We start from the raw sequence: 27,047 nt of genomic DNA on the forward strand, positions 1-27,047 counted from the left end.
CTTGGAGCAAGTGGCTCAAATCCCTGAAAGATCGCTAAGCCCTTCATCTTTTCAAGAGATCATTGAAAAACAGCCCATCTGAAATCCCTGCCGTTAACTTGGAGAGTTCAGATTAAGGTGTGAGTAGGGTCTTGTTGAGTCTGTCTAGATTTCCCAGCCCAAGGCAAAGTGGGGTCTGGCTTGCTGCAGCCTCAGGTAATCATATGGTCATAATGAGAGGTATTCTGTGAATTGCAAGAAACGAGGCTGTGGCAGACTGCCTTCCACGACGGAGTCTCAGCTGGAAATCAGTGTCGTGCCCTATTCGTTGGTCCTCCAGAGCGCAGGTTTTGGATTGGATTGAGCCACCCTACAGCGCTTGATAGAGTATAGGGTTCCTCACCGTGAGGTTTATGCTGCTGCATGTGGCCAGGTCGTGTCTGTGCTGCTGCTTTGCTGATGGGAATGAGCAAGAGTTCGTGTCCTCAGTGGGGCTTTGCTAAATGCAGTGTTGGTGCATAACCTCATAGGTCCTCTCTGCCTTAAGGGGAGTTATCCTGCTTGTGCATTCTCCGTTTTCCAGTTAATGGGGTGAGTTCTGTATTCACCTTAAATAGCAGAACTAAAACAAAAGGTCATTAAAGAGCCAGTGATATTTCTGATAAGAAGCGTTTCTGCCAGTGTCCTTGTCAGAGCTCTTGCTCTTTTCCCCATAGCACACAGTGAATACCTTCAGCAATGCCTGTGGTTTGAGGGATGTGACTCTGGGGGGTAGCTGATTTGGCCATGATTCCCTGGCCTTCGGTGAGCGTGTCCCTGGAGATCAGACAAAGTATGTGTGAGCACCCTGCACTTACCATGTCCTTGGCAAGCCCCAGGAGAGTGAAAATCACTGTATAGCTGTACAATAAGGCAGGAAGCAAAGCAGCTGATGGTGAACTGAGATGACTTTAAGGCTCAGCAGCAGGACAGCTGAAATGAATAATGGCAGCATCACATTACCATTTAAGTAAAAGACAAGGAGATTAGCAATCAGATCATGATTTAGTTAGCCTTGCTGTGTCAAAGGGCTCAGAAAGTTAAAAGCAGGGCAGGCAGAGCTAGTGAGTTTGGCCTGTGGAAAGGGGAGCAAGCAGGATGCCCTTCAGGGGGTGTGCAGTGAGCTGGTCACTGGATGACTGCTCGAAGAAGGTTTATTAGCTGAGGACCATGTCTTCACCCTAGAGGAAAAGCCCCAGTCTGGCAGATGCTGCAGACCAGGAACAGAGCCATGGCTTAGCTCTTGCTCCCTCTTACCCTCATTGGTCTGTCCAGCACTGTGACCGTGCCCACTGGGGGTGCTTCCTGGGGGTGGTCTTCTCCTGCATCTTCTGGGATCACCACGTTTGAAGGATTTGAGCTTACTGTGTCAGCATAAGGAGAGGGTCTGCTGAGCTTTCTCCAGCACCCCTGAGTCCTGAACAGCTGTGTATGAGCAACCAGAACAGGATCTTTAAAGTAAGCATCCTAAAGCATAACAGTTTTGCTTATAAAATAAGGGTAAGAATATCCCTTTGCATATCGCATGGGAATCCTAATAGCATGGAGTCTGCACTGGGAATGCACACTGTGTGGAAATCTCTTGTGTTTAGTCGGTACTTTGAGATCAAGGCAGTCATAACTTCTTTCTTAAATCCATTCTGAAGTACTTGACTTTGTATTTAGACAGACGCTAAGTTGGTGCTGAATTCTTGTCCACATTAGTTCAGTTACATTTCTGCAGGGAAGGCTGCTCCTACAGCAAAATAGAAGAGTGTATGGAGGAGCCTGAGTGGGGGGAATAGGTTTATCCCAAGTGCGTTATGCGCTATTGCTCCTTTAAAAGCAAGAGGATCTGAGTCCCCCTTGCTGTACAAGAATGAGGTTAGAGAGTAGGTTTGAGTTTGATTCCCGGTAAATTCTGTGAATTATAGAAAGACGATGCTCATGGCAGGGTTTGTGCTTATCTGTGCTGCGTTCTTTTTTTCCTTTTTTATGGTTTGCTTCTTTCTCTTATTGATTATAGCCTGGAGCAGTATCATTGAGGGAACTTTAGATAAATAAAAGTATCAAGGTTGTGGGGTTTTACTTTAATTTTTTCCCCCAGTGCTCCAATAAGCACTGGGAATACTGCCTGCTGGAGAGGGTTTTTTCTTCCTTTTTTTATTGCAAAACTGTGAAAAGTTCTCAGTCTATTTCATTGTCTCTCTGCCTTCTGTTCTGACTTATCAAGGTGTCCCACCATCCTTAATTGACAAGGAGACCTGCTGGTTTTGAGATTTTTCTATAAACTGAGGTTTTCAGCATGATTGCTGCAGCATAAGGGATAGCAATGCTGGAGGACTGTGATAAAATTACTCTGTAGATGGAAAGAAGTGATGTTAAAATACGTGATATGACAAAAGTAGGGAGTCTCTTAAAAGTCATAGGCAGAGTTTTGCCTCTGGGCTAGCAGGAAAAGTCCTGTCCTGTGATTATACAGTTCCCTCTTCAGGTAATAACTCTGTAGTGAGTTTTAGGGAGAAAGATGGGTAAATCCTTGGTTCCTTGTTAAAGGCTGTCTTCATCTAAAATTTTGTCTATAGGCCTCCCAGCCACATTGTTTGCTGTATGAATGACAAATCCCAGTATCCCACTTTATGTCCAGACAGGAGGTTCACTGGTAGGAAGCAGCTCTTCTGCTGGCTGTTGTCACCAGTGTAGCTGTTTGTGTTTGAGCTGGTCCCTCTGCGATCAGTGGAGAGATACAGGTGGCTTCAGGACCCTATGGACATGGCCTAGCTTGCCTGTTGATTTTTGGGATGCAAAGGGAGCCCAGTTCAGGTGTAGGCGCGGCTGTACTAGGTGAGATAAATCATCCATTGCCCAGACAACTCCTTAATCCTCCTGGGCTGTGCTCTGTGTTAGAGGAGAGAACTTGGTGCTGGCTGTGTGTGTGTCTATGCTGCTTTTGTATTTAGTTCAGGTGCAGCTCCTCACCAGCGCTTCTCTCCTGTAGGAAGAGACCCAAGGAAATGCAGAAACCAGGGAAGGAGAGATCTGTATGTCTCCAAAGTGCTTTCTGACCCTTTGGTGTCTGGAAAAGGCATTCGTTTGCTGGCGCTGCTTCCTAAATGAGTCTGGGGAGCAGGGATGCTTCTGCAGAAGAGGATCTGTGCAGTGCAGAGAGACAGGAACACTGCTGCTGTCAGACTGTGTTAGGGCCAGGAGGAACGTGGTGGGTTTGTGTATGGCTTAGAGCTCTCTGCTTCACTTCCCTTGAGTTTTACTTTGAGTTTGGGCGTGAGCCTCAAACTTCAGCAAAACCAGGTCAGGTCAGGAAAAAAAAAAAAGCACATGTAAGATAAAATTTCTCCTCCAACCATTCCCTAGGCAGGCATTGACTCAGGAAAGCCTGGGATTATGAAGAGGGCAGTTGTTAAAGCTTGAATCAGACCTGACTGTGTGTTTATGTCAGATCAGTAACAAAAAGGGATGCTGGGGCTTTACCCCGTGTTTTACTATGGTGACACTTAGCCTTCTGGTGCAACAGCATTTGCATCTATAGCATGTATGCAGGGGGACCTCAGGGGATCTTAGGTGCTGTTTGGCTGAACTCCAAAAATGACATGAAGCTACTAATGGTGAGCAGATTTGCTCTATATTTCACTCAATAGGCTATTTAGTAAAATTGGGAGAGGTTTTCACGTCCTTCCAAAATCATTTGCATGATCAAAGTATAGTTTGCACCCTGAAGAAGAAGGAAAGGGCCTTCTATCCTGTAGCCAAATCATCTTCCGAAGACAGGGGAAAAGATCAGGGTTGGTTTTTATCTCCACTTATCTCCACTCCTCTTATCCTTGAGGAGCTTTAAGACAAGATCTCCCCCCTTCCCTACCACACAGAAAGCCTCAGGCTGCAGGAGGATCTTTTAAATCTCTCCTGCTGGGAGCTCTTCCATTTTGTGCAAAGTACTTAAACATTAAAATTTAACCAGAGAGTAAAAATGAGGCTAAGACTCATTCAGGGATTCAAATGTAGGTGTCTCATATCAGAGAGTGCCTATTAGTGCCTTTACTATTGTGGTATTAGATAAAAGGGAGGAAGGGGACAGGCTTGAGGAGGGTGGTGCAGTCATCTGTGCCTGAGAATACAGCTTTTTATTTCCTCTAGCTTTGACGTGCTTTGTTAGAAAAGCAAGTTAAATCAAGCTTCTGCATTCAACAAAATAGATACTTCATTTTGGTAAGAAGAAAGCAAAACACTTAGCTCAATCTAAGTCTCAATTTGACGTATTGGCTTGACTGACATTAGCTCTTAGTAGATGGCCAGTACAATTGTGCTTATTTACTGTCCCAGAGTTGTCTTCCTGAGAGAAAGCCTGCCTGCAGTCTACAATGCTTTGGTTGCTATGAAATCACTTTTTTAAGGCAGCGTAGAAACCAGCTGATACTGATTTATTCAGCAGCTTTTGTAGCTACGAAATAGTACCTGACTCTGCCCTGGCTTGTGGAGGGGTTGCTGAAGCTGAAATCCTTTGCACCTGCAGCCTGTCGGCATCCAAGGCCCCCGCTTGCTGCGGTGGGGGGGTGGGTTTGCCTGTGCAGAAGTGCAGGCTGAGAGCGCCATCCTCAAATGGAAGTTGTACAGCGCGGTGCAAAATCGTTAGAGACGGGGGCTCCTAATGGAAACACTTAACGCACAACGTGACCGGAGTTATATAACGACTATGGCTTATTAAACAGCCTCACTAGAGGCATGAGAGATGGGAGGCTGATGAAATTTTGGTATGCTACACTGGATTTTTTCCTGTCTATTGAGCCAGCAATAACTAGGTCTTATTTATTTTTGGTGGGTGGTCACATAAAACTACAAACTCCTGTCACACAACGATCTCTGCCATCCAGCTAGTGTGTCTGTTCACGTGTAGCCAGCTAGCTTCCTTTCCAGAAGCAATGCCTGTGACAAATTTTAAGACTTGCATGATTAAAATTGAATTTATTTTTGACCGCTTAATTTGTGTTTGATTGGTTGGATGGCAGGGAGACAGGCAGTAATGCTGCAGACCTCTGTCATGTGAGTTCACATTGTTTCTGCTTTTTTCGTGTTTTCCTTTTCTTCTTCAGCACAGGCATAAAATGTTGCAGAGGCAATAGGGAAGCCCCTAGTCAGTCCATGGCTGGCTCATGATGTACAGTGGCTGGGAAAGGACCCTGCTAGAGGCAAAGAGTGATTCTCATCTACTAGAGTATGTGGCACGTGTTTTGGGAGGGAGGAACATGTGGGATTTTAAAACAGAGGCGTTTTAAGGTGCCCATAAATGCTTCGGAGGTCATTTTTGGAGGTGTCTTGCATCTGTTCCTTTCAGGATTTTGCTCCCTGAGTCCCACACAGTTGGACTCATGCAACCTGATTCAGCACTTGGTTACTTTGGGTTTACACCAGTATAATACCATTGATTTAAATAGATTTTCATTGGCCTAAAACTGGAACTGCACGATAGTGAATCAACCATACGGAAAGCAAGGTAGTTGGCTTCACAGGCAGAATAAGAAACAATAAGCAAATTCTTTGCAACACTGCTAGCAAATATTCTTCTGAAGGAGTGGCATATTTAGAATACATAAGCTATCTGAAGACCTGCATTGGGTAGGTAACTTGCAGCGAAGCGATGTTCCATAAATGTTACTTTCTGCTGCACCAACTATGCATTGCATTTTACCTGCTCATCTGATCTCCTTTTTATTTGCCTGTACGTCTATGTGTATATGAATATTTTACAACCATGCTTGAGAGGAATCACGGAAAGCTGTCTTATCTGCCAAGCACTTCTACATTTACTCAGGGCTTCATGCAGGCCAAGAAAATTGGGTGTCTTGCTACTTGCTGCATGTTTGGTATATCTAATAATAATTATTATTTTTTGCAGAACCCCAGCTGAAAGGAATTGTGACAAGGTTATTCAGCCAGCAGGAATACTTCCTGCAGATGCACCCAGATGGTACAATTGATGGGACCAAGGACGAAAACAGCGACTACAGTAAGAAAAAATTAGCCTGTTTTGCAACCCAATTACAATCAAATACATCACCTAGTGGGTCTCACTTGTGCAGCTTTATTTTTAAAAAGATCAAATTAGGAAGAAGCCAGCTGTTTTCTACACATTTTTTCTATCTATCCTTCCCCTTTAAATCTTGCCTGTACAATTTCATATGTTTCCTCTCCGATCTTCCCTCCCGCCCCGATTCTGTAACTGCCATCTGGGTGGGGTGGAGAATAAAACCCATGATTTGAATTGCTGCCAGAAGAGAAAGGAGATTATTTATACACATGCCACGTGGGTAAAGGATACAGGGAATTCTCTCTCCAAGGAGAAGAGGAGAAAATTGTTTTCACTATTTTATCCTGAAAAATCCAGCAATCATCAGGAATTTCCAGGCTGGAGAAAAACAGCTGTTCACTAAAGCCTAGTGCTTTGAGGCTAGTGTCAAGGCTGAGGGTATCAAATGACCTTTCCAAAGGAGGTTGTCTTCCAAAACCCTGTTCAAAGGGGTTGGGTTCATGCTGTCCAACAAAGGACAGCAAAGTGTAGCATAGCCACGTAGGTTTAAAAATGATGCTCATGTGCAGGAGCCATATTGGTTTAAACAAATGCAAAGCAGTAGCCAATATTTCTTTTGCAAAAGAAGTAGTTTTGTCAATACTAAAGCTCCTCAAAAGGTTAAAAAAGGTGCAGGATATTTTCATTTCATAGGCCTCAGATTCATGCTTCTGTGAGGGCAGTAATAAGCTCAGATCCTTGGTGCCACAAACTGCATCAACAGAGTAGGACTCAAGTCTTGATTTGGGTCATCTGATGTTGGTTTGAAGCTCCCTGTACTGCTGCTGAAGGGGCATTTTATCTAGCCTGTCCAGCATGGAAGGTGTCTTCCCAGTCATTACTAGTTGGTGGTTACTAAATTATAACAGAAGTTGATCTGTGTGGTAGGACTGATGGAAGCAAACTTCATGTACTTTGTGAAAGGGGAAACCTACTTAATTTGGGGACAAAACTTGTTCTAACTCAAAGAAGCTCCTAGCTGGGTTGAAGGTATTGTTTCTGCAGGAAGGCAGGGCCTGGGCTGCAGGTGGGAGGTGTCTGCAGTGGTGCAGCCCACGTAGCAGGGCATGGACATTGTCCTGTGAAGGTGTGCTTGGACAAGGGTGCAAGGTGGCTGCAGCCCCACATCCATGGTGCTTGCCCCATCTCCAAGAAGCTGGCAGGGTGCTGTGGCGGGAGCGTTGTGTGTGGTGGGGCTGCTCTGCTGCAGCCAGCTCAGGGCTGGGGTCTGTGTGTGGAGCAGTGCACGAGAGAGGAGCTTTGAGAAGATGGCAACTAAAATTGCGGGAGGCTGGCAAAGCCCTTGTGAAATGACCCGAGAGGCTGCATTCACCAGAAGCTTGGCCTGTAGCAGATGCAAGTGTCAGGTTTTAGTCCCCTTTTTCATATGCTGGTGTTGAACAAATGAAATACCACAAATTGCAATGACACAACTTCTAATTTACATTGGAGCAGGAGAACCTGTGGCCCTCCCCCCCCCTTTTACTCCATGAGAGACTGAGCAGGTCTCTTCCTACAAGAAGAGTCTGGCCTTGTGATTTTCTCAGGCAGACACCAACATATGTGATGAGTTCAGTGGGCTTTAGTGGGTGAGTCATGACCCAGTGTTGGGTTCTATTAGCTGCTTTTTCTTAAAGAAAGAAGACATAAGGTGTTCTCAATCTGCAGAAAAATCCCATTGGAGGCCTATTTGTCAACGACATGGGAAGAGCTGCTAGAGATGCCAGGGATTCATTACACTCATCTATCAGTGGGGACTGAACAACAAAGTAATGGGCTTAAATGGAAGGAGAGATGAATTTAGGTAAACAGCAGAGGAGAATAAAATGTAAGAGCAGTTCTGCAATATTTCAGGCTGGCAGGGGAGATGAGGGAAGCTGCCACTGTCTGCACCTCGGTGGGTGCAGGGGAACCTCCTGAGTCCCCATGACTGAGGTTGGCCCCCAATCTCCCGAACAGCTCTTATTTATGTATCCCGTTAGAAGTGTTAGAGATCGGTTTGGCAAGGTGCTGAGTACTCATGAGCCACTTCCACCTAGTCTTCTCAATTGGAAACAGATGGGCTGAGGGGCACTTCTAGAGCATAAATTTATCTGGTGAGATGGCAGCCCTACCTTGGCAGCTTGGTGGGACAGGAGGCATCTAGCTGAAGTGTGCCAAGCCACTTGCTCAAAGTCATGGGCTATGTTGGAAAGTTGAGTGAAGTTTTTGAGAGAAGACTGAAGCCAAAGAATTCCCCATCCCCTGATCTCAGGGGATATCAAAAGAGGAAAAAATCCAACCTGATATTTGGGTCCTGAAAATGAAATGAAGAATGTGCATTATTCAGTTTTGTTTAACTTTTTATCACAGACTGTCCTTTATAAATCTTCAGATTGAGTCGACATTTTATATTATATGAAGCTTCCAGTTATAGCTTCAAAACAAAATCACATTTTTCACTTTGGAAATGCCAAAATAAAGCACACTATTTTCTCCTTTTCTATTCCTTCAAACATCTCAATTTTTGACCAGAAAAGTCAAAACTTGCTTGTCTAGGTGAACAGCTTATGGATTTACTTCACTGATATTTTCCATTTTAAAATATTTCTCCAGAAGATTCCTGACCAGCCAGTCAGCAGTATGTGCAATATTTCTGTGCAAGGGCAAAACTCATCAAAGACTAGATAAATAATATTTCCCTGTCCCTGGAGAAGGGTTGGTTAACTGACATCCACTGGTGGAGAAGGGCAATGCTGATGGCCAAGCAGGATCCTTCCCACCCTGGATGACCGTCTGTTCTCCATACAGAAGCCATCTTAGCACAGTGAAATACATGGTGAACGCTGTGTTCCATACATTGGCTCTGCGTTCTGTAGCCGCACACTGATTATTCAAATTAGCATTATGAAAGGGAGCTTAATTTTCATGGAATACATTAGGCTGGTTTACTCTGGCAAAATAAATGTTTAAAATGAGACAAGACGACCCTCAGATATGTCTGTTGCAATTAAAAGTTCTAATAAAAATCCATTTATTTATATAAGAGGAACTGCTAATATTTAAACAATTTTTAAATTAATTAACTGGTGCCCATTTTATGTGTGTTCTTGAGAGGCTGATGGCATTTATTTCCACCTCCTCTCACTTAAAGAAAAAAAAAAAACAAACCCAGAAGCCAAGTTCTAATGGCATTTGAATGGGCATCCAGCCAGCTTCCTGCGAAACAGCGCTTGGGACATCTGTTCCTTATACCATGCAGTTAAAGGCACGCCATGTTAATGTAAGCAAGAAGACAGACTCTCTGCTTACTTGCATTGGGATATATGAAGAATTGTCTTTTAATCGGAGCAAAGTTTCATGGTGTACGAGGCCCTTGTTTGTGTTCTTAGTAATGTTATATATGAATCTGAATTTGGGGCAGTATCTTTTCCTTCCAACTCTGGTGATCTCAAATGCTGACTGTTGCTGTCAGTGCTTGCACCATTACTGCTCTTTCTTGGGCTGAGCAGGGTAATGCCCCTTCTTCGTGAGAGCAACTGGACTTCTTTGTTTGCCAGCATAATCCTGCTGACCATCTGAAAAGCCTCAGCAAATGGACAGTACATCAAGGATAGGTCAACTGTACTGACCAGGCGGAAACAGCCCAGCACATCTAGGATATTGTTTGGGGCCTTCCAGCCAGAAACACAAAAAGATTAAGACTGGGGAAACCTCTGGAGGTCTCCAGTACAACATCCTACTTGCAGCTGGGTTATCTTCAGCTGCACAGAACCTTTTCTAGTTGTTTCAAATGTCTCCAGGAATGAGCTATTCCATATCTTCATAACCTCTCTGGTTTCAGTGCTGCACTGTTCTCATTGTGGAGAATTTTCTTTATATCAGTCATAACTTCTTTCTGAGGCTTTTGTCTAGTGCCTCTTGTCCTTTCATTGTGTTCCCCTGAGAAGAGTCTGTCTCTGGCTTTCCCTTCTTTGCTAAGCAAACCCAGTTCCCTCAGTTTCTTCTCTCATATATGTTGCATCACAGCCTCTTGATTATCTTAGCAGCCTTCCTCACTCCCCTCAGGATCTTAAACCTCCCCATTTCATGGTGCACCGAGGCTGCTGTTATCTATTGCATCCTCCGTTCGTTCTTCCTTATGTGCAGCACAAATGTCCTGCTCCACAACACATCACCTGGTATAAATTAATTTAGCTCCTCTGACTTACTACTGTTTAAGTCAGCTGAGCATATGGACCATATCTTCTATATGGCATGTCTCGCTTTACTCTTCCATTTCTGTAAATAAGTTAGCCCAGACTCATAGCCAAGTATGTGTTCAGATTTCAAAAACATGTTATGCAGCTGATAAACTGCCATAACGTAACAGTGACCAACATACTCATAGTTAAAGGGTGTAGGACTGGAACGTGCTAAAAGTAGTATTATCAATAAGCAGGGTCAGGTGTAAATCTACTGATGGTTGAAAATGGTAAAATGTAATGGAAGAAAATATACAGAAATATTCAATGTCTTAATTTTTTTTCTCTTCTGCCCACGAAGTAAAAGAGCATGCCCCGTCCAGGCAGTTGCAGGTGGCATAGAAAATTTACCACTTGCAGTGGAGAAAGAGTTTTAAAAGCATTTGTTAAATTTTCTTTTTCACATCAGCATACCCTGTGGCCAGTCCTACTTTACCACAGCTAGTCCTCTTCCCCATCTCTAAATCTGCTGTTTCATGTTAACCAGAATTTTTTTCCTGACAAAAAAATGAGACATCTTGCTTTTGAGGTTGGTTGAGGGTTTTCCCCCTCACATTTTTACGTTCTTACAATAAAGCTTATAAGCTTTGAAATCTGTTCCAAAACAAGATGAAATATTCATTTGGAAGCATGATAACAAAAGGCTTGAACTTCTTCAAAGATATTTCTAGATTTGAGTGCAGAAACAGCTCTGAGAATTTACAAAGTTTTGGTTGACCCAAACCACTTTTTTAACAGAGGAAGACATTTGCTTCCTAAAACTTCTTTGGCTGTCAGATGCATGTCCTCCTGCTTGCCTGCCCACTTGCTCCCCTGCTTTGCAGTATGTTGCAGGAGATGCTCTGCCATGCCTAAAAGCCGTGATTGTGGGTGTTGCTACCATGGTCTGCAGCAGCGTCCCAGGGAGTTTGGGAGCTCATGGCAGTCTTGCTACTGTAACACAGAGCACAACAGGATTGTTCCTGTGCTCCCTTAGCATGTAGAGGTGGAAAGAGAGAGATTTGGAGACACGTGGGTGCTTCCAGGTGGAACTTCTCATCTGCTAACTCTGGGTATTATCACCTTGCTGCCTAATGAATGCTTTGAATGGTCAGTCACAAGTTTTCTATGCAAGACAAATTGGCTGTAGGGAATGAATGATGATGCCCATTTTGTTTCATTATTAGCAGTAATACGCTCCATTTTTCAGTGGAGGGAAAAATCAGGGAAGGGGAATTGCTTATAAATGGACTTGTTAATTGCAGAGGGATTTAGACCTTCATGGTAGTGAGAAAGTGATAGAAATACAAGCTTGCCTTGGTTAGTGAGCTTTTCAACAGTAGAACTGCGCTATAACACAGCTCTTTAATGCTGAGTAGCTGTACTGGGGTGTGTTTGTCTCATCTGGAGACAGTATCAGAGTAGCACCGTCCTTGACTCAGTTGTTCACAGACCAATACCCAGGCTGGACTTCGTTTGCCATATACATCTGGTGACGTCCTCCCACGAGATCACATAAATATAGGCACTGGCTTTGGTGAGACTTCAGCACGCGCTTTGATGTTTTACTGAATATGGTGCTTAAAGGCAGGAAAAGGGGCTGGGGGTAGGTTTCTTTTCACCAGACTCAGGGTGCCTCCCTTTTAGGCAGCTCATGGAGGGGAGTCATCCAGTCTTCCTTCGGAATTGAGTGAGAAAGAAGGGCATTCGTATGCAAATGGCATTTATGAATCCCTTTTTGGGGACAACCCTGAAACCAGCTCAGCCAGGGCACCTGTTAGGTATCTTGAGCAAAGTGGCTTTATGTCTCCTGTGCTTTTGTCAAACTTTACTTCTGAAAAGGTATCCACCTCTGACCTTTAATCAAATCAACCAAGAGTTCAGGTCAAATGTAACCAGTTTTCCATGACCTTTCGCACACCCTTTAGGCTCTGCTTTTTCTCTTAGAAATTGTGCGACTCCTGGGACTTCAGTTCAGATTTTGTAGTCTGAACCACTGGCAAGGAAAGAATCAAGCCACAGTTTCAGTTCTTTCCTCCCCGCCACCCCTTTTCTCTCCATGATGGCTAGAAATTTTTTTTTTTCTTTGGAAAGAAATCGAAACATGCTTCTGTCTCCTCTCTGCAATAGCTCACAGGCTGTACATGAGGGAGGTTCTTGGGAAGCATCTTGTGGTTGAGTTAAATCCATGCATTACCTGGCACGTGTGCATCTAACCAGCCTCCTCAGGGGCAGGGGGTTGATGTTGAGCTGGACTCTATTCTCTCCCGTCATACCAGGATTAACACTAGCCTGGCCTGAGGAGCTATAGCATTTTGAATAGGCCATTTCAGCAAAACCTGCTTTATCCTTCAGGGCTACTGTTAAATCAGCAGTGGTCCCTCTCCCAGGGAAGGAGAGGCTGGGAGATGACACAGTGAGAAGGAGGACTGTTTCTCCTACAACCATTATGTGAAGACCCCTTTGTGCTGTGCTTGCTCCAATGTGATGTGTCAGGCATAAAACTTTGTAAATGATCTATAAAATGAATCAGCTAGAGGATGATGTCCTTAACGGTCAGCTGGAAAATAGGAATGCTTCACTGTGTGCTCTGTCACTCAGTCTTTCCTCCACACTCTGCCCATTAACAGGTCTCCCCTGGGCTAATTTGAACACCCCAAAGCTCTTGAGAAGTTTTAAGCAGGCTTTTGCAAGTATGTGTGTTAAAACCGTAAGAAATGCTTCATGAATGTGGAAGGGGCAGTCTGACCTCATGACCAGGAAAAATATTCTTGTTTCAGGGCGGTTGTGTGGGAAGATACCTTGAATGAAGTATTTCCATTGTGTTTGTGCTCAACACTTCTGCCCAACCCTTTGCCCATCTTTCCATAGCCTGAGCACCCTGGGACAGGGTCTAGTTAGCTCTTTGTAAGCTGAAGCACAAGGGGGGGGTCCTACAACATCTGGATACTCTTGTCCTATAAATCTCAGTGGAAACAAAGCCATGCTAATGCCTCAGTGCTCAGTCTATCAATGGTGACAGTCCTCTCCTCTTTGGGCCCATTCTGTTAGAAATGTAGCAAAAGCCTGACTGTACATTAATGTGTGTTCTCACAGGAAAGGTCTTTCAATGAGATACAGGGTGTACTTGGAATCAAGCAATAGAGTAAGTAATTGGGAGGAAGTGGTTGCAATGCTTTAATCAATAAGATTGCAGTAAAACTGAGTATTGAAAGGTCTTGTCCTCTTCCATCCCACCTAGTGCTGCTTCTAAATGAGAAGCAGTACTCTGGTCCTGGAGTGGAGCAGTATCTTTTCCTGAGTTTCTTCTTTCCCTTGACAGCAGGGATCACGGGGGCAGACACACAGTCAAGTCAATTTGCATCCTTCTGGCCGTGGTCGCTGTCTGTATACTCTTAGCATATGGCAAATGCAAGAAAGTGTGACTAGGCTCAAATCTGTTTCAGGGGGAACTAAACTAAGTTGTGTTGTTGCGTTTGCCATGGGCAAAAACGTGTACGTGTGCAGTTATCACAGCTCAGCTGGCCCACGGAATGCTGTTGAGATGCACTAGCTTGAGTGCCCATATGAGCCCTTGGCATTGCGAAGGCGGTGATCAGACTGATGGGTGTGTTAAGGCTTCTGGGAGGCAGCTAAATTCAGTACTTTTAAAAATTTGCTTTCAACATTGGCCCCACAGCTGCAGACCTTTCCTGTAGCTGGAAGCAGGACTTTTGATTCTAGTTCAGTATCTTCGGTTAAGAGTCAGGTGTGGGGAGGGCTGGCCCTGGGGCAAAAAAGCAGCTGCGGCCACGCAGGGTGATGTCTCCATAACCTTTGCTTTTCTTTTCCTTCTGCAGCCCTTTTCAATCTAATTCCTGTGGGTCTTCGCGTGGTGGCAATTCAAGGGGTGAAGGCAGGTCTGTACGTTGCCATGAATGCTGAGGGATATCTCTACAGCTCAGTAAGTACTTCACACTGTTGGGGTCCTGGAGTGGTTTGGTTTTGTAGGCGGGGGGGAGGAGACTGCATTGGGACTTGCAGCTTTTTCTGAAAATGGTCACGTATCAGCAAACCTTTAAAAGCAGGAACAGGGGGAGCTGCTGCAAGGCCATGCAATATTCACTTTAAAGTGTCTCTGTGGAGATCTGTGGCAATATTTCCTGACCTGTGAAGATACACTTTGTGTTCCTTTGAGTAGTTACTTAATGTAGGTCATGTTGTAGAGGAGGTTGTGTGGTTGGCTGGTTATATTCTGGTTTCACATTTGTGAAATGGCATGGACTGAATGGAATTGCTTCTGAATTGTGCCCGGATAACTGATCATAGGTGGTGCCCCAACGGGTCATACTCTACTTTTGACTACAGTGTAAATCCACAGCAGTACACTGACTTCATTAAAATGGTTCTGGACTATTCTGTTGGCAGAGTGCTTCAGCGGAGCAGGATTTCCCTGTATTTGTGTGGTCTTTTTAATGCACATAAAAGATAAGTGAGGCATTTTTTTACTGACTAATTCCCCTATAGCTTTCTTAGATGGCATGAAAGGGCATGAGGTTATTCATAAGATTCTCATTTAAAGTAAGTAATTGATTTTCACAGTGAATAATTGATTCAGTGATTTATTAAATATGGCAGCCCTTTGCCAGAATTTTTTATGCTTCAAATAACTTTGTTCTAGTTCTACATAGTAAAAAGTGATAGTTAATAATACACTTCTCATTTCTGTAGTTATGATATCTTTAAAGCGTAGAGCTGAGATTCTAATCTCATCTGCCTTTGTGTAAATTTACAGCGCAGCGATTCTGCTCTTGTCTAGGCATTCACTTTGCTTTAAAAGCATACGTGAGATTGGAGATATGACCACTGAAAGGACAACAGTCCAAGTTGCTCCTACGCAGTGTTTCCTAACTCTTACCATCCGTCTTCATTTCTGGTCAGTTTTAAAGCACTCACGTGGTCAGGATTTCCCCCTTTCCTTTGGGAGGTAACAAAGCTCTGTCTCCCCAGTGGCTCAGGGTAGAAAACAGCGAATGCATGTGACCTGGTGAGATAGGTCTCAAAACTGGCTGCTTGTCAAGAAAAGACAGATCAATCTGGATCTCTGTGAATGCCAGACGCTTCCTGTTCTTTCATAGCCCAGTGAACACAAATGACTGCTTCTAAATAAATTACATTGGTTTACTAACAATGAAAACCTCCTCTTTCTGTAAAGCTGTCGGAGTCCTAAAGGTAATACCAAGCATGGTGTGGTACTGCATTATCGTGTGTGCTTCCCTTTAGGCACACAGCGGGGTCAGGACTAATGTTTTGCCCTGTGTTTGTGCGGCGCTGGGCATAAAGGGGTCCTGACCTGGTGCTGAGGCTCCTCGTACCACCAGTGCCCCGTAAATGAGGACTGCAGGAAAGCGGAGTGTGTCGGAGCCATATCCAGCCAGGGTGGATCTTTTTGGAGCAATGAGGGGTAGCATTTTCTGAACAAATAGTGCAAGGGAGGGAAAGGTGTGGGGCTCAGGCAAAAGAAATGGAGAGTTGGAAACATAATGTTTGACAGCTGAGAGATTAGAGATGATGCAGAGAAAAAGGATCTCTTGCTAGCAGTAGTGAGATGATGCAAAGGGTGGGAGGGACGTACCAAGAGATGGTGGGCAGCAGGAAGATTACATGTCCAGGAAACATATCTGCTAGTCATATAAAGTTTCCTAAAAGGCACCAGGTCATACATGTATTCAAATGAGGGTGGTTTAATGGGGTCTGCTTATTCCCAGCAAGTGTGCCTATCTTAAATAGGAAGGTTAATCAGGGAAGGCTAAGGGTGCACCATGGTGGCCAGTGGTTAACGAAGTGGACCTCATTACATGCCATGGCTTGATGGCATCCAGCTCTGTCTGAACTAATCAGAGAGTTAAACTGTTCATTTCATTAACATGATGCAAGGTTTCTACTTGCAGTAAAGGGATGCTATTGGCCCATCTCTAATCCAGGGAGATGGAGCTCGCTGGACCCAATTTTCTTCTTGTATTGACTGGTGGCTCTGTCTCTGTCTTACAGCAGTAAATCAATGAATTCACTGTGCTTTGGAGCAGACCCCAAGACAAGAAAAAAGCAAATTTGTGGATAAAGCCTGTTAGGAACAGGGAGTGTAGGTCAAGCCACTCATAGCATCAAAGATAAGGGATGAGACCCGGGTCCTATAAGAGAACTGGATATGGCTGAGAAGAGCTCAGCCTGTTCAAGCAGTCTGTTTTGGATGCTGCAGTTTTCTTTGTGGGGCCGGGATCCTACTCCAAGCCAACATTTGGCATGGCTGTGTCAGTCTTGAAGACTCTGCTGGAGAATTGCTTTGGCAGTACTTGACAGTCTGTTCCTCTCTGGGGCGAGCAAGGCACCCGGCTGTGCCAACTGGACCCGATGGCTGCCCACACCAGAGGACACATCGTCCCTGTTCCTTTGCTTAGCAGACCCTAAAGTACAGCTCTGGTCTGTCTCAGGCCAGTTTCCTTTGGTGGTGTGCATGTACCTATTTTTTTCACTAGCCTTTTCTGAGAGATCAGTATGCCCCATAGGTATTGTTCACTCATGCAGATCCATTGATAAATGAACTTTTTCTGCTGCTTGGCTGCCTCCCCTGCTGTCTGTCCCAGGCCTAGCCCTGCTGGACTTCTTATAACACCCTCAAGCCCAGGACTGCTTTCAGATAAAATGCAACTGTCCAGGGAAATGGTTTTTTTGGTGGGTTTTTTTTTCTCCTCTTGAGTCCAGATTGTGGCTGTGACTGAACACATCATCACAGTGGGTTTGTTTTGTTTTTGTTTGTTTTTTTTTAGTGATATTCAATCTGTGTGCGTCAGCTGAGACCTTGGCTGACATCCTCTACCCTGGATCAAACCAGAGGCTATTATCAGCCTGGTCTCAGAGATGGTTTGTGCCAGCTCCTTCTGAGTTTGGGCCAATGGGCTCTTCAATGAATGGGTTTAGAATAACCAGCCCTTGGAAAAAGTCCTCCTGGTGCCAATCAGCACAAAAGCAGGGCTGAGCAGGGTCCTCTAAAGTCAAACTTGGTGAGAAGGCTCTTTGCAGAAACATGCAAGACCCTCCTATGTGCTCAGCCACATTGATACCTTTAGCAATGAGTTTTCTCATCTCTTCTGTTCAGTTAGGGGTGGGTAGGGACAGTGTGGGGTTGAGTTGCTGGGTTGAAGCCAGCCATAGATCCCTAGCCAGCTTCAGAGGCCTGAATGCATTAGATGCCAAAGCCTCTTTGCTTGGGAAGCAGCTGTTTATGACTTTTGTACTTTGTTTACTTACACTAGATACCGATTTTTTTTCCAGACTAGGTTATCGCTACTTCAGAGGTCTGCTGGGGAATTAGGTGCTTAGTAGGCAAGAAAATCAGGTCTTGGTCTGAGGCACCTGGCTTTGCAGACAGCAGGATGCAAAACACTGTCTTCATAGCAAGCTTGCCGAGTCATTGGTGTGTTCCCATTTGATTTCTTGTAATGTAGAGCAGCTGTAAGTTCCCTGATGGTACACAAAGGTTTTTATCAGCACCTGTTCTGGGGAGTGACATGACTCTCCTGGGGATTCACTGTTAGCATTTTATGCCAAAAAATATACAGAATGAATGAAGGGCAGTGGATATTACACTGTCTCGGTGCTTGGGAAGCTGAGACCAAAGGCTGGTTGTTGCAGAGGAGAGGGAAACACAGAATAAAGAGGTATGTCCTGCTCCAGTGAGTTTACAGCCTAATCATAACGGGAGAAGACACAGAACATGCTCTCCCATCTCTGTCTGGAGTTAATAGTTCCACCACCAAATTAATTTCTACTCCTGTATAACCTTTCTCTGTGAAGTTTCTCTCTTCGGTGCCCAGCTTTCTCTCCACTATCCCTGCTGCAACAACTCTCAGAGGCATGGGGAAGGGAGTGCCTGTGAAGTGTTTTGCCTGAGAGGCAAACCTGGTTCTCCTGGAGCAGCTGCTCATCATGGGGCTGTAGAGCCTCCACAGGCCCACCCAATCACTCCAAGTATGCTGAAATTGCAGCTCTCAATATGATATGTATAATTCAGTGGCGTTACAGCTGGGATTGGTTTTGCCCCAAGTGCATAACACTTCTCTTCTAAAATGTACTGCTCTCAGATTTTCCTTGTTGTTTAACTCAGAGTTCTAATTATTTTTGAAATGGCAAATCGTGATACATAATTTATTGGAAAGACTGAGAAAACCCTAGCAGAGATACAGAATACAGAGGAAAAAAAAATGGGTCGCTTACAAGAGCTCAGTATGGTTTTACACTATAAACCTGTGAGTTTGAAATGCTGAAATTAGAGCTTAAATCGCTTCAAAGAGTCCTGCTAATAAGGGAATGATTATGCACAATAAAAAAAAAAAAATCTAAACAGCATTGAAAAAACCCAAGTCACGTTAAGAGCTCAGTGTGTCTTTGCATTTTCTTTTTCTCTGCTTTTTCTTTCTGCTCTATCATTTTGCATAATAAACATGTCTTGCATAATAATAAACAAGCATCTGGGGAAGTATATATATTAACTGTATTTTTTAATCTGCTTGCAATGCTATAGCTATTTTGCTACAACTCTTCTGGGGTTGCTGCACTCTTATGTACATCATTTCAAGGTCAGGGGCTGGAATCAATAATGCTGCATTCTCTCCCCTAATAGGCTTGGGGTGTTAAACCTGTTCCTGCCAATGCCATTTCTTTAATTCCTGTTCGACCTCCGGTGGTACTAGTTGATTTGGTCAGAAGTACAGATAGGCCAGGCAGGTATCCTGGATGTTCCCCTTTTGCAAACTTTGCAAGCAAGCACACTTGCTGGGGGGATTCCCTAGTTTACATGCCTCATTAGGGAGCCAGGTCAGCGGAGAGAGAGAAATGTCTCCAAAGGCAAAGCACAGCAGGAGCCCAATGTAATGTGCTTTTAATTTCCCTCCAGAGTATCTACTCTTCTTCACTGGCTGTTTAAAGGGGCTCGCTGAATGAGAAGGCATTAACTGGGAGATGTAAAACTCCTCCTGTCCCCTGGCTTATTCATAAATATGGAGGGAACAAAATGGATGCTCAGGGAAGCAGCTGTGCTGAGGAGAGTCAGCCCCTGGGAGCAGATTCCTGCCTTGCATCGAATGTTCCTAAAATACAGCTCCTGGCGGGCACCCTGGCATGCCACCCTTGTAGCATGGAAACTTGTAAACACAGCTATCAATAGCAAAGTGGTTCCTTTTCCCTCGGTGAAGTGCTGCCACCCACGTTGCTCTGCTTGGCTCTCAGGAGCTCTTCAACGGTCCAGCTTTCCTTTCACCCCAGCAGAGCAAGCTCCCCCGTCCCGTGTGTGACTGGTACAAGTCAGGCAGGACCAGTGCTGGCCCACACAGGCTCAGGGGTTATTCAGGATGTTGCAAGAGGTAGGAATGGGTACAACCTCACTTGGCAGGACTGCCTGGACTGCTCGTCAGATGAGGACAGCTGAGACAGTGCAATACTGTGGCTTTTTTTGGGGCAGGTTTCCCACCTAGGCATCCTGTTGAGGGACCTGTATTCCCTGAACTTTCCTAGCACAGCACCACGTTGGGGCTCCCGCAGGGAGGGTGCTCCTCTGCACCTTGTATCAACGTCTGGGATGAGTTAGGTCAGACTTAGCTTTTGCCTATTCAAGCAAGAGACTGTTCAGAGGACAAAATCAGTAACAGCAGAGCCTAATCCTGTTTTCCTAGCTAGCTGTTCCTTGTCTTACATGATAGCAGTGCAAATTATGAAGAATAAGCATGCTTCAATAAGAAGTGCCTTCTCTTAGCCTTGGTTGCGCAGGATATTTAGGAATGGCGTTCCACCTAATGCCAGCTGGAGGAGCAGGGATGGGACACTGCCCTTTGTGAGCAGCGGTCTGTAAGTATTGGGATGCGTTATGATCTTTTGTTGAAATTTCGTTTTGGAAGAAAATTGGGGAAAAACGCTCCAGTGGTGCTGACTCATCTCATTTTGACACGTCCCCAAAGAAACATTACAGATTCCCATTTTGAAAGAACTTCAGAGTGTTTTATATTGCTTTATCGTTCCTAATAAAATCAGAACAAAATGTTTAGATTTTGGTTGAGCATTTTGATCCCACATGATTTCCTTGAAGTGTGGAAGAGGGAGGAAGGTAAAACACCGGCAGGGAGAGGTTGCTCTACACTGTAAAGAAGGCAAGAGTAGAAATTGCAGAGATGAATCAGTCGTAGCTGCCATCTCCTGCACAGCGTTCCTTCTGCTGATTTCCTTGAGGCCAAATGTACAGGTCTAACCTTAGATAAGCAGGTAGATGAAGTCTTTGGAGCAGGTACTAAGCAGCAGTAGCATTGCATAGAGCTTGCCCGTTTTTCTCCTGTGCATTGTGTGTGATCAATTAACCACTGTAGGGGAAATGATGAGGTTGAAGCAGAATGGTTGATGGCGATACAATGTTTGAGTTGGGTTTTGGAAGGAAATTCTACGAAATGTCTAGACTGAGGATGGGACAGTGTGCAGGGAAGCCCCTAGTTACAGAGATGACGTGCAAGTGGAGCACTCATCCCAGCAAACAAGAACTAGAAGGTGGCTGTCGTGATGTCACTCTGGAGAGGCAGTTGCAGCAGAAGTCCCTTTCATTGCTTTTTCCCTTTCATCCCTTTGCATCCTTCTGGCTGGGGGGGATGCAGGAGGGGCCAGTAACTGAGCTCCTCTCCCTGGGCTAACATTTTGCTTTTCCTCAAACTCTCCAGCCTGCTTTGCTTGGTTTTAATGCAGTTTATCCAGTGTCTTGTCCATAAATAGTGTTATTGTCTGTTTTCCACAACTGAAATCTAGACAGAACTCCAGTACATCAGGGGTGAGAGTGGGATTATTAACACTTTATTTTGTGGTGGAGGGAGGACAAATATTGTCCTTCCTGGGTCCAGGACTGTTTGGTATGAAAAGAAAGGAGGAAAGTTTTGAGTGAGGACGTGTTTGGGTTGTTCAGCCTGGAGAAGAGAAGGCTCCGGGGGGACCTTATAGCAGCCTTGCAGTACCTGAAGAGGATCTACAAGAAAGCTGGAGAGGGACTTTTTACAAGGGCATGTAGTGATAGGACAAGGGGTAATGGCTTTAAACTGAAAGAGGATGGATTTAGATTAGATATAAGGAAGAAATTCTTCACTATAAGGGTGGTGAAGGCACTGGAACAGGTTGCCCAGAGAAGTTGTGGGTGCCCCATCATTGGAAGTGTTCAAGGCCAGGTTGGATGGGGCTTTGAGCAGCCTGGTCTAGTGGAAGGTGTCCCTGCCCATGGCAGGGGGGTTGGAACTAGATGATCTTTAAGGTCCCCTCCAACCCAAACCATTCTGTGATTCTACGTTTATGATTCTATGTCTGGCTGAGATCAGGTATGTGTTAATGAAGTGATTCAGATCTCCTTTCTGATAACACTGAAGTCAAATATAGAATGGATAAAACTAGTGAATGGCGTGCCTTTGCCAAACAGTGACTAATGGCTCTGGAGGCTAAAGCAGGAGGTACAACAGTCATAGGCTGAAAAACCCAAGAAGAAACCTTACTTATGGTGTGCATGTAATTATAACTGGGAGCCAAGTGATAGAAAACTTTTAAAATGAGGAACATTGTTGGACTATAATGCAGTTTTCCAGGGGAAAGGGAGAGAGGTTCAAAACACCTGGGCTATTTCAAGCCAGACTGGCTGGATCAGTGGGGAATGTAGTGTACTGTAGTGGAAAGGCCTGGATGGAAGCCTGAACCATCCCTGCCCTGCTTTTGCTGTGAAAGGGTACTATCCTGCCTAAGCACTTGCAAAGCAAAAATAATTTTCTTGAAGTCTCTGAATCACGGGAGCTGAGTTCAGGTCCCGTATTTTTTTAGTTCCCATGAGTCCCAAGATACAGGGCTGGCTTCTGGCACCTATAGTTACATGGTATGGTGCCTCACAGAAGCCTCCTGAAATTGGTGGGGTCAACATGCTCATCAGGAGTTATGAACCTGGCTGAGGAGCTGAAATGTCCTTATACAAGATCCAGTTCAGCAAAGCAGTGAAATCGCACCTTGATGCTTTGCTGCATCCGTGCTCCCCCGTCTCCCCTGCCACAGGGATGCGGGCCATGGGGATTATCAGCCACTTTCAGTTGCCTCTTCTGGCATCTCTTCTGGAAGAGCCACTCCTTACTGGAAGGAAAGCTCCACATCTACGCAACTTCTCTCGCCATGAATTCATCTGTGAAGCCGCGAGCAGGGTGGAAGGGATCTGTTCGTACTACTGGCAGCCAGTCACTGCTGTGATGTGTTGCATGCTGACAGTGCACTCAGCTCTGCAGAGCGTGTGGGATGGCCGACGTGCTTCTGCCAAGGAGCCTGCAATCTGCGCGCGAGCAGGGAGGAGCGGAGGGGCACCTTGCCAGCAGCACTGCCCGAAGGCATCCTGGCAGCAGAGCAGGCAGGCAGGACACGGCTCTGGACCCGCTCCAGGCCCTCCTGAACCATGCCTGGTCCTTGGGTCTGGCCTCGTGGTACGGGGTGCACCTAAGAGGCCCTGCAAGGTCTGTTTTCTGTACGTGCTGGCACAGGCTGAGCCCGATTCTGGCCTTGTGACAGTGGGTTAGGGGGCAGCCGAAAAGCAGTGTGCATCAAAGGCAGAGCCCATCCTTCCCCACCACTGTGTCCGCTGACACAGGGGCTGAGTTTGTTTTAAAAATATGCCTGGCCCTCATGGAAGGCTGAAAACGTCAGCCCCGAGGAGAAATGGCTGAGTTTTTTTAGATCTGACGGTTGTTTATTACTGGGGTATTTAATTATATTATATCCAACTTGTAAATTTTGAATGAATGAATAAACTGGGTAGAATCTGGACTTAAAATAGCTCTTTAAACACATTCTGCTCTAAGACCTTCCCCCCACCACCACCTTGTTAGTTGTTTCTCTGGAATGGTACAGGAGGCTCGCAGTTTTGACGTGCTGCCACCCAACACCATGGGGACAGGCAGGTTCTTTAGGGATCCTCAGCAGTCATTGTTACAATCAAAACTTCATTTTAACCTAGACCCTCTGCAGACAGAGCAGGTCGGTTTAACGAACATCTAAAACCCTCTGCAGAGCGAGTCAGTTTAACCGATGGCCTAGACCCTCTTTACACATTAACCATAATTTGAGCTCAAATGCGCGCACAAAGCCCACTCGGTGCTTGGGGTCCGCGGTGGGGGGGAGGGGGGTGGGGTGGTCCCTGGCCCGGGGGCTCATCGCCCTGCCTCACAGCAGCCACCGCGTCCCGGCCCGGAACTCGGTGTTACAAGCAGGGTGCCGTGTGGGCTTAGGCGTCCCTGTTCCGCGACGTCGGTGACTCCGACTGGCCCTTGTGCCTGGGGCCCCTTTAAAGGAGAAGTGGCTACGTGACCAGCTCGCCCATGGCTAATGGCCGCCTGCCCCACAAGACGGCGCAGCGGGGGTGAGAGTAGGGGGCACAGTCACAGGTGCAGGATTATGAGAAAGTGGGAAATTCTGGAAATTCCGTTAGTAAAGTCATGGCCTCTTCTGTGCTGTGAATAGGAGAAGGAAATCCTTGTTTTGCTGGAGGCTGAGCCCAGGCGGGATGGTTCAGAGCAGAGTTTGGACTCATGGCCTGGCCCGTATTTTCCAAGCTTAAATGAAAGTTCCTCTGCTGCACCAGCAGTTGTCTGTAGACTTCTCATAGGACTAGAAGACCAAGTAATCATGGTTGGAGTGGTACCCATTAGTCCCTTTATGGTGTATCATCGTCTTTCTGGCCACAATTAGGTTACACGCTTGATCTTTTGTGACTAATTTCACTTGCTTGCAGTTTTGCTGTTCTTTAGTTACACCTTCCAACAGCTTCTGCTACTTGCCTTGTTGCTGTCATTCTTTTTCCTTTTCTTTAACCACTTTTTATTAATCTTAACATCAGTGTGTTTCAGACAATGTACCCAGACCAAAAGATTCATCTCAGTGGGTGGTCGCTATGTAGACTTACACCTGTGGCCTCCCCTACAGCTTTTGCTTGATTAAAAAGGGGACCTTCTTCCCTGCTGATGCACTACAGATTGCATCCTTTGTTGCATGGAGGTGGCTACTCTTCTGTGGAAAAGCCTGACAAGCCCTGAAACTTTTAAATGAAATTAATTGTTCCTCTCTGAAATCAGTAAATCCCTTGCACGCACACATGAGTCACAGGTTAATTTGGTGGTTTGACATCTCGGCCATCAAGAAGGCAGTAAAGAGACTATGAGAGTGTCCTGCCACCTCTGACATACCAATGGCATCTGAGGTGCAGAGGAGCTGTGCTTTGGGAGCAATGGTAGCAGCTCTTTTTTATAAGTTAGCTGAATCCCAGAAAGTTGAAAGTATTTTAATATTCACAATGTGCTCTCAAATCCCCCAAATACATACCTAGGTACCAGCCCCACGCTAAAAGCTTTCTGAAATGTGTACACCCTCTTGACATAAATAAGGTATGGTATGAAGATGGTAAGTCTTCCTATCTCCTCACCGCTATCCTCCTGAGAAGACCAAAGGATTGACTTCTCTTTATAAGAAGCTTCCTTGGTCAGCTCCTCTGAAGGCTGCACATCAAATGCATTATTGATAACAGCACTTGGGAGTTGCATGCACACATGCACGTTACAGACCCCCAGATGCTGTCTGGAGCACTGCAGAGGAATTAACTGCAGCTTGACAAAGATTGTCTGCTTCTCTCTAAAGCCTCTGAGATAGAAACCAGCACGAATCTCCTGCATAGCCTTTTCCACCATTAAATCATTTTAAGCATGAAATAGAAGAGAGGAAAATAGAACCTCAGGGATTTTGAACAAGGCTGTTAGGTGAGGAGGCACTGAGGAAGATAATGTCCAACTTTCTAGGCTCGTGCAAAGTGAGATGAGGAGCAAGATTCTGACGTTCCCACAAGCGCAGTGGCTGTGCTGGGCTATTGCTTCCCCCAGCAGGAATCTCTCCAAAGCAAGCAGGAGTCAAGAAGAGCAGTTCTTGGTATCCCTGCTGCAATGTTCAAAGCCTGTGCGCTCGTGCCAGACATCATGTGCCTTTTAAAGTGACTGTTTCCCGCTCTTAGTGGGTTGAGGAGTCACCACATTGTCCCATATCGCTCTAAGTTGGTTCATGTGCACTGGAAAGAGGTTTCCCCCCTTCCTTCTGACACTGGGTAACTACTGTTGGCAGAGCTGGGGCAGCTAATGGGTTTTGACTTTGGGGCTGTACTCAGTGCCAAGGAGAACCGCCACCATCTGCAATTGGGGGATACTATTTCCTGCAGCCCCCTCTCCTCTGCACTGTGCCTGTCAGGTAGATGGCTGCAGAGGCCCTTGCTTTCCAGTAGGGCAGAGCAGACTGGCTGGAGGAAGGACCTTTGACAGGGATCCAGCCAGCTCAGAAGGGTGCTGTGCAGGTGTGCAACCAGCCCACTCCAGCTGGGATCCATAATGTTGGTTGTTGCCTTTCTAGTTCTTAGAGGAAAAAGGCTCACAGCTGTTGCGCTGGCTTGTCCAAAGCAAATTCCATTTTCTTGCACCTCTTACTGCTGCTTACCCATTTTGGCTGGGCAAAACCCTTGCTTTTCCTCCCTGCCTCTCTTGGCATGCTCTGGGAGCTGTAGCTGAACAGCACTGGCTGCGCTATCTTGAGTGATGCTCTGTGTCTTTCTTAGCTCCTGCCTGCTGATCTGCATCTGCACAGAGGCTCAGCGTGATCTTATCCACAGGGGATGTCTATGGGTGACCTGTAGACACCTGGTGTGACAGGAAGGCATCTAAAATGCCACTGCCGTTCAATGCTTCTCAACTTGTAGACCTGTCTGGGAACTGACATGCCCTTTTTCTGGGTTTGCATGGAAAAAACCTGGAGACATTGTGTAGGGACTTCCCTTCCTCCCCATTTTCCCAGTCCTCGAGTGCAATGCAGTGCTCTGCCGTAGCAAGCAGTCTGGAGGCATTGAACCTAAATGCAGACATGGTCTCTCCAGCTGGAGAAAGGTGAGGATCTCCGCAGGAGTCACATCTATGAGCTTTTGTTTAGGGAGAAAAAAAATACAAAGCGCCTCGTAAGAGCAGACCGCAGCTTGGCCAACCCTGTCATGATGCTCATGGTCCTTTTGCACTCGAGACTGTTTCCAGTTTAAACCTGTCACCTGATTTATGATTCACATTTACTGCCTGTAGCAGAATTTCCCCGTGGATGCCAGGGAATCCCACCGTACATCGTGGTGAGCAGGAAGGGAACGAAGCAAAGGGAAGGACTCTAGAAGTACTTGAGGTGAAATATTCACTTGAGGTGAATAACTGCCAGTGTTGGACGAGGAGGAGGAGCGAGAGCTTATGCTGAACACCAGCTTTTGATGGGACGCCAGGTCAGAGAGGTGCTGTGTCACTTCAGTCTCTGATGGGAACACCATACAAATACTGTCAGCATAATGCAGGACCCAGCCTGTGGCTCTCACATGTCTGGTAGATATAGAGCTGTTAAAATGCAATTCTTTTGCCTAAAGCTACATCCCATGATTGGCCTTCAGGGATGTGCTGGTCTGAGGGTGTCTGGGACATCTGGATCATTGGCAGTGGGAGGAATTAACTTAGCTGGGGCTGCAGAGGCCAGTGGTGTGGGTCCCAAAAAGAATCTGTTATCACTTGCCTGTGAGTTGCTCCTGGGCTCTCCCATGTTCTCAGATAATTTTCCACTCATGCTGGGAAGCTTCATCACATAGGTAAGGAAACCGAGCATAGAGGAGTGTTGTGAGATGCTCAAGATCACAC

At 45.7% G+C, this 27,047-nt stretch overlaps 1 protein-coding gene across 4 annotated transcripts in view; it reads left to right on the plus strand.

The window, feature by feature from the left end:
* Positions 1 to 27,047, plus strand: part of FGF12 (fibroblast growth factor 12) — a 239,253-nt gene that overhangs the window by 145,939 nt on the left and 66,267 nt on the right. For all 4 annotated transcript variants that reach the window (XM_076341084.1, XM_076341082.1, XM_076341080.1 and 1 more), the window contains 2 exons: positions 5,906 to 6,016; positions 14,118 to 14,221. In XM_076341084.1, the coding sequence (XP_076197199.1) occupies positions 5,906 to 6,016; positions 14,118 to 14,221 (215 nt within the window). The remainder of the gene's footprint in view (positions 1 to 5,905; positions 6,017 to 14,117; positions 14,222 to 27,047) is intronic.

Source organism: Aptenodytes patagonicus, chromosome 6 (assembly GCF_965638725.1).
Source record: "Aptenodytes patagonicus chromosome 6, bAptPat1.pri.cur, whole genome shotgun sequence".
Classification (NCBI taxonomy): domain Eukaryota; kingdom Metazoa; phylum Chordata; class Aves; order Sphenisciformes; family Spheniscidae; genus Aptenodytes; species Aptenodytes patagonicus.